Raw genomic sequence first — 8,445 nt, forward strand, 5'->3', positions numbered from 1 at the left:
GAAGGAAATACGTCGAAAAATAAAATTTCGGCAGTACAAGACCTATACATAATATTAATATGAAATATTTTTTATAAAATATCAGCTATATAACTTGTATATAAAGAAATATCCATGGTACCCAATGACCGCTACGGTCGGAAATATATTAGTTTGGCAAATATCTACCTTCCGCCTTTTTGTCTTTTGAACTTCGCGGCTATGTACAAAGCGCTACAGAGCTCGTATCTGATTATGCTCGTATACATAATTTGAAAGGTCTTGACATAACCTACAAAACGACGCTATGCATGATTAGTTTGGATATTGCGTTCAACAGTTATAGACGTGTAAACATGGAGTTCAATAACGCCGAAATTCGCGCTATTTTAAAGTTTTCCTTCGTTAAAGGCAAATCCGCTAGAGAAACGTTCCGTGAGATTAATGGTGTTTTGGGGGATGGTACTCTATCACTTCGAACCGCGGAGGAATGGTTTCGAGGATTCAGAGCCGGTGAAAACGACACCATGGATAAGCCAGCCGGCGGAAGACCTGTGACGACAAATACCGATCAAATCATGGAATACATCGAGTTAGACCGGCATGTGGCATCTCGTGACATCGCCCAGGAGATGGGAGTTAGTCACCAAACCATTTTAAACCATCTGCAGAAGGCTGGATACAAAAAAAAGCTTGATGTTTGGGTGCCGCATGATTTGACGCAAAAAAACCTTCTGGACCGAATCAACGCCTGCGATATGCTGCTGAAACGGAACGAACTCGACCCATTCTTGAAGCGGATGGTGACTGGCGACGAAAAATGGATCACATACGACAATATCAAGCGAAAACGGTCGTGGTCGAAGGCCGGTGAATCATCCCAAACAGTGGCCAAGCCGGGATTGACGGCCAGGAAGGTTTTGCTGTGTGTTTGGTGGGATTGGAAGGGAATCATCCACTATGAGCTGCTCCCATATGGCCAGACGCTTAATTCTACCATCTACTGCGAACAACTGGACCGCTTGAAGCAGGCGATCGACCAGAAGCGTCCAGAATTGGCCAACAGGAAGGGTGTAGTGTTCCACCAGGACAACGCCAGACCACACACTTCGTTGATGACTCGTCAGAAGCTACGGGAGCTCGGATGGGTGGTTTTATCGCATCCACCATATAGCCCGGACATAGCGCCAAGTGATTACCACCTGTTCCTGTCCATGGCGAATGCCCTTGGTGGTGTAAAGTTGAACTCAGAAGAGGCTTGTGAAAAGTGGCTGTCCGAGTTCTTCGCAAATAAGGAGGGGGGGTTCTACGAGGGAGGTATTATGAAGTTGCCGTCTAGATGGAAACAGATTATCGAACAAAACGGCGCATATTTGAACTAAATCCGATCACTGTTACACTTTTTATAAAGCATTGAATAAAGAGCAAAAAAGCGGAAGGGAGATATTTGCCAACCTATTATGTAACCGGGGTGGAGTGGCACTTTAGTTAGATATTCTCAGGTAAAGTTTACTAAATGTGTTACATTAAGATAAGAAGACATTAGAATAAAATTTTGTGTTTAAGCTTCACGACGTTCGCTCGTAGTGAAACTTTTTACGTATTGTTAAAAATGTAATATATCGTGATAGATATACAGGGGTGCACCGTAAATATCATGTGCTTTTAATTCAGCCAATTCAGCCTAAACGCTCTACAACATGGTTGTCGGATTTATGGTTTTGAGAAGGACCAAACGATTTCACAATGCTTGCCTGCATACATACGATGAGCAAAATTTGATAAGCAAATATTTTATTTTTGATTTTTCAAAACGATAGGTTTTGGAGTTTTCATTCTATAAATAATTTTGGTTTTTCTTACTATTTCTTATTAAATATTTTCTTACTAAATGGAGTTATGTATACTTTTATAAATAATGAGGAAAATAAATATATAGGAAAATAAAAAACTGTAAACAAGAGAGAACGCTATTGTTGAGTTTTCTGTCTATCACAGACGTTACTCAGCTAGTGGAAGTCCGATCGACAGAATGACAGAGTGAACGTGGCGAAATCAGTAAGCAAACTTGCGTCTATGTCTCCGGAATCTGCAATCTTAGTCTCAACTTTCCTGCTTTAATAGTTCCTGAGATTTCCATGTTCATACGGACGGACAGACGGACATGGCCAGGTCGAATCGGATGATGAAGAATTTATATACTTCATAAGGTCGGAAACGCTTCCTGTTTCATAATTTTCAACGAATCTAGTATACACTTTTTTACGCGTAACGTGTTTGATTTCCCTGTGTGTCGTCGATTTCCCTGGGTTCGATAATGAGATCCAAACAATATGTCACTAATAATATCAATATGTCCCTATCATAACGCTGGTGAAAGCTGTTCAGGGGCTGTGTTGCTCTAATAAGATTGTTCCCATAAAAAAAATCGATTGTAGTTAATCGACCATCCATATGCCCCTGAATACACATCAAAAGTTACGTTTTGCTTACCATGTAAATATCCCATTTTTGTATTTCGCGCCTTAGTGTAAACAGGTTATATAATGCTATCGATAAACGATAAAATGAAGTAGATTTTATAAGAAAAAAGATACGGGCACTTTTTTAAGGACGATCGGTCACTTGGATTTTGGCGGAAAAACGTTCGAGACGCAAATAAGAGAGCGGAATGAAAAAAATCATTAAATATAAAAGCGATCCTACATTTAAACATTAAAATAAAAACCTGGAGTACTACAATCAAATGATATTTTTTTTCTACTCGGCGGATGCAGTTCTCCATTCTAATCAGAATGTTTTCCTTATATGGGTCGAAAAATGTGTCCGATGTTGATCCGAGTTCAGTTTCTACCCTTCTATACTTATCGAAAGTGTATGTTTTTTTGTCGCATTCCTGAACGTTTTTTCGTACTTTCTCTCGATTATCATTTAGTTTCACCTATTTTCAATGCAGTCAAAATTTGGGACTATACTAGGTGAAGTGGTGAAGTGTTGTTAATTATTTTCTGGACTATGTCGTCGTGGCGGTTACACTTAAGTTAATTATCCTAGCACATTTTGCTTATCGGTATGGCAATTTTACGAGATCGTTCTACTTGACCATTGCCTCTAGGTAATGTAAGAGTTTTCAGGTGTCTTCTTGGTGCCGAAGTGGCCTTCGTGTGCTACGCTGATGATTTCATCTTCTAATTAACAGCGTCCTTGAATAAAATGTTTTTTTTTTTTAAATAATTTTTATTTCAACCAAACCTAATATCATGTTCTAATTCCTTTCCAGCTTACCTTGCAGTTAGCTTTGGCGTTCTTATGCGAGCACGCTTTAAATCTTACTCGTCTGAATGCGGATATGATGTACCTTCATCAAGACTCAGGACTTATGAACATATCTTATTTCAAGTTCGATGTGAATGATGATAAGTGCCAGCTTAATCAACACAGACCTGTACCATTTCGCCTGACTCCGAATGTTGGTGAATTTATAACACACTTTGGAATAACTGGACCTTTATCTGCAGCAATTGTGGCAACAGCTCGGTGCTTTATTCAACCAAATTATAAATTATGCTCAATATTGCAAACTATTTTAAGAGATGAAATAATAGCCCTTCAAAAAAAAGGGTTCAGAGAATGCAAACTAATCGAAGGATCTGAAGACCGTTATTCCGAGGGAAATTGTATGGAGCACACTGTAAACATTGTGAATTCAGCGGTGGATATCATAATGACGCGTTTTAATAAAATATCTTATTTTGATAGCATTGAAAATAAGAAGATTTCCATGCTCGTTCAATCAGCAACTAACATTGATAATCTTTGTCGTATGGATCCTGCTTGGCATCCCTGGCTATAATATTCTATTTTATTATCCAAGTGTTGCAGTAAACATTAAATAAATAAAAATATATTTTGTATTGAAAGCCACTAGCAACCCTATAATAAATGATTACATTTGATGGCAAATGACTTATTTACTCGACTAACTGATGCAGAGGGTGTTAAACATTTTTCAAAATATCGACCATAAAATTAAAGGTCGAATAGTAATTTTTCGTAAAAAACATTGAGTAAATAAAAAAACCCGTAATTTAATTCGTAAGATAGATCTCATTTTACAATGTTGATTGTGTCCTGGAAAGAGGACTTGGATCGAGGGAGAGGAATCCGGTGTTCAGGCACCAGTTTGCCAGCATAAGCTCACCGTATTTGAGTCGTGTAATCTTGGCTGTGTTTTGGCCTAATTACCTCCCTGTTAAAACATCCGTGTGCTAAATTGATCGTCGCGGACCGCAATATATTCTCTTTGTCCGTCAAAGTAATGTCATCGTTTTTGACCTACTCCACTAACCCCTACAAACTGTATTTTCCACCTCATTCTGTCGTATTAGGTTTCACATTATAAATTTATTGAATAAAATATATGGGTCGGGGCTTTGACTTGTAAGCAAATAACTGTAATACATTTTTTTTTAATTGATAATTTAATTGACTATTCACGACTACGTTAGTCGCCCCTGAGGCTTAGGGCCGGATAATGAGGTTACGTTTTCCTTGTTCTTTCGAAGTATAGGATAACTTCTGCTCCTGAAAACTCGGACTTCTTCGAATTCAGAATATGCAATTTAACTTATGCTCTCTCGGTATCCAGACTAGAATCCCCTCTTCATAGCAAGTCGAGGTTTTTTATACCGGACTAATTATTTGTCTACCCCTGTAATTTGGTTGGTTTAGGTAAGTGTTCCCATCTATAAGTCATATTTAACTATTTTGCCCTATTTTTGGAGTCAACGGACGACCGATGAACTTAGTCGGAACTTTTACCGTAGTAAAAGTATTATTTCTATTGACTGATTCATTAGGACTCCACAATCTGCTGATATTCGTTCGGTATCCACCACCACCGGTGGTTTGACCGATACGCTCGGGTTCCACTACCCGCGGTAAATTGACCGATAACTCCCAAGCGCTGGACTCGGGACTCGTCATGACCAAAGGAACTAAAATTGTCCCCAACAAAAATAGTTTTAGAAACTAAATTTCTTAAACGACCATGATCAGTCTAGAGCGTCGGTTTTTCGGTAAGTTTTACCATCCTTTCTGTCTTGAATCGCCAAAAAAATTTGCTACCACTATATCAGCGCTCCTGGTCTTCCTGGAAACTGGAGAATTAAATTAATAACGTTTAATGGAGGCCCGTATGAGCATTTTTGCATTATATCCAATCTTCTTATCTTATCTTCTTATCTATTCCAGGGTTTCGAATTTAGAATAAATGTCTATACAACTCAAATAGTGATTTCCTCTGGAAGAATAAATATCTATTAACGGAAGAAATACCGAAAAGTTTTGTAGTTTTCTAAAATCCCGGATGTAAGAGTGGTTAAAACCAATGCTCTTGAAACTTTCGGAACTTTGGGTGGGAATAATTTTTAATGAAGTGAGACTTCGGAAGATTTCGAAGACTTTGTTTCCTTGTACGCACTTTGAATCATGTTAACGTCTGGTCGAGTAAATATAGTTTGGCTGTTTCAAGGACATTTCTTTATAAGAGATGGGTATAATTTGTTACTAAAAATAAGTTTCGTATTCTGTTCTGTTGAGAATATAATTTGTCGTTTGTAGTGGTTGATGGCATTTTCTATTAAACCTATTAAATTCTTCATCTGCGCTGTGGATTCGCCAAAAAATGTTTGTTCTATTGTTACTCTAGAAAGTGCGTCTGCGACGTGGTTTTCTTTTCCTTTAATGTGTTTTACAACGAAGTCATAATCTAAAAGTGCTATTTTCCATATTGTTAGTTTTGCATTGGGCTCTTTAAGCTAGTGTAGCCAGCATAATAGTTGATAGTCAGATGCTATCTCAAAATGTCGTCCTAGTAAATAATTTCTAAAAGCTTTGGATGCCCAGACTATTGCTAGACTTTCCTTTTCTATGGCTGTAGTTAACTTCGTGTTACTACTGATGTTACCGAATGGCCGTCTTGCGAGAGCTACATTGCTGGCATCGGAAATTAGTAATTTTAATTTTTGAAATTCTCCGTTTCATTGGTATCTCATCTTTTAGGACATTTTTTTTTTAACATTTTGGATAAGGGGTTGCGATGTCGGAGAAGATTGGTATGAATTTCAATTAATATCCTGTGAGTAATAGGAATGCTTTAATTTCCTTTAATTTTTTTGGTAATTGGAATTTTAATATTTTTTTATTTTGTCTGGGTTTGCTTTAGTGATAACATGTCTGTCGCGGAACGGATTTATATTGATCGATAGTTAAGCGATTCAAATGTAACGCCACTGGTTTTGTATCGAGGATTATTTTAATAGAATGCGGTAACACAAATAACGCGGTATGTAGACAGTTAACTTTGGATGTGATGCTACATCTTAGGCTACATCTTGTATTTTATATAGAATAAAACCCGTCGGCCCCCCTTTATCCGTTCATATATCCTATCTACAAGATCTGACTTCTTGTCTTGGTGCGGTATAGGGGGTTAAAGGCGGTTCCCAGGTTGATCATCATAGCACCCCTTTATCGTGCTATGTCAACTTCACATGCACCCCAGCGGCGATTGCTCCGCATACAGACGGAGGCTACCGCAGCAGCAACAACTACGACCACATTAGGCGGCACTCCGAGATGCCTGACGAGTGCGGCAGCCGGGTTAAACGGTATAATACGCCGCCATATTTAAGCGGAGCGCCCGTAGGGAATTTGAGTGAAATCCCGGCGCCAAATCCGAGAATGAACAGTTGCCGCCGCCATTGAATCGAACATTGCCGTCACAATTGAGTGAAACTGTGGCAGTAGGGTCACGATCGGCACAGCGCATAGCTATGTGAAGGTATTAAATGAGCCTCACAACATAGTGCCCCCACAACCTGCTGGGTCATAATGTTTCACATACCTTCTTCAAGCCTGTCCTACGGGAGGTGAAGCTGTAATAGGCCAGTTACATTTCCGATACGAGCAGTTGATACGTAGCCAGCTGGAATGTGTGCGAGATGCGCAGCCGATCCAGGAACAACACATAAACATAAGGGTTAGCAATGTCGCTGCGCTTTTATGCTACGTGTGTATTGTGAGGAGTCTTAAAACTCCACACAAATCGAGGTGCAGGGGAGCTACCTAGCAACAGCGAAGACGGCTGGAACTCGAGAGGAGTCGAACGGTCGAACGGAAAAAAATGGACCTTGGACCCCGGCAAAGCGAAGAGACCGTGAAATAACGATACCGCGCTAGACCATGGACTCAAGCCGGCCAAGGGCACAGAGGTCGAACGGTAACGGTGTGGACTTTCAGGGACGCACCCTGAACTAACGGGACATGGGTTGGACCTTGTACCCGAGCTGGCGCAAGCGCAGCTTGAGGTAGTCAACTATAACACGCGGAGAGCGATACCCGGGGCTCGACAAAAGATCCGCGATTGTGGACGGACAGGGAGAAAGTGATAAACTCGCACTCGTCGATAAGTTAACTGTCAGGGAGGTCAGGGAGGGCAGGACGCAGTCAGAGAGTGTAAGCCGACACGCAAGGACGATCACTGCAAGTGAAGAACGGAGCGAGCACAAGGACCTGTCGCGGTCAGAAGGGACAGTGTATTCATTGGTCGGCAAAGGTGATTCTGGGAAGAGCGTCGGCTTTACCTAACGGGCGATACACCTCCGCCGCCATATTTGGTCGGGCAATCACACAAATCATAAATTTGGTGGGACGAATAAACAAACTCTCTGAGCTAGCCGTTGCAATTCGTACAGAAATCGTTGCAGAAACAAGAAAAGCAGTTCGTTATAGTATCGCAACGGCAAACAAAGCAATTATAGATGACAACGTTAAGAAATGCGACCCAGCCAGCGACAGGGTCTGGTACGTGCAACAAGTTCGGGGTCGAGAATCCAAATAAACCTGAAAAGATACGTTTGGTAGTTGATGCAGCGGCCAAGGTCCGCAACGTATCCCTAAATTCAGAGCTTCTTTAAGGTCCACAGCAGTACAAATCTCTGCCAGCCGTGCTCTTCCATTTCAGGGAAGGAGCGGTTCGGGTCTGCGCAGATATAAAGGAGATGTTTGATCAGGTGTTGATACATCCCGGGGACAGATGCGCACAGAGATTCCTGTAGAGGAACGGGGACAGCCATCGAGGTCAGATCTGTATGAAATGATGGTAATGACGATCGGAGCAGCTTGTTCACCATGTTTCGCGTATAACGTAAAAGACTATAAATGCTTCAAGGTATCAAAACCTTGAACTCACATGCGTCCAACAAGAATGTTTAGTGCACTGATACCGAGGAAAAAATACTGATTTTAAATTCAGTACCACCGGGTTCCCAGTAGCGTTCTTGTGCTGCTACATGGTGGCCTCCAAATTGTTGATGATGGAAATTCGACGGAGTGACGTTCTGGATAAATACGACCTTTCTGCTGCTAAATGTGCCGAAGCAGAGCGCTTATTGATCCGGTAGG

The 8,445-nt window shown here is 40.7% G+C and overlaps 1 protein-coding gene across 2 annotated transcripts in view; it reads left to right on the forward strand.

Moving 5' to 3' along the window:
- Positions 1 to 3,945, forward strand: part of LOC6541212 (transcription-associated protein 1) — a 111,493-nt gene extending 107,548 nt beyond the window's left edge. For both annotated transcript variants that reach the window (XM_026983530.1, XM_026983529.1), the window contains one exon: positions 3,260 to 3,945. In XM_026983530.1, coding sequence (XP_026839331.1) covers positions 3,260 to 3,832 — 573 coding nt within the window. In that variant the 3' untranslated portion in view covers positions 3,833 to 3,945. The remainder of the gene's footprint in view (positions 1 to 3,259) is intronic.
- The last annotated feature ends 4,500 nt before the right edge of the window (positions 3,946 to 8,445 follow it).

The sequence above is a fragment of the Drosophila erecta genome, unplaced genomic scaffold (assembly GCF_003286155.1).
Source record: "Drosophila erecta strain 14021-0224.00,06,07 unplaced genomic scaffold, DereRS2 tig00000307-arrow-arrow-pilon, whole genome shotgun sequence".
Lineage (NCBI taxonomy): Eukaryota > Metazoa > Arthropoda > Insecta > Diptera > Drosophilidae > Drosophila > Drosophila erecta.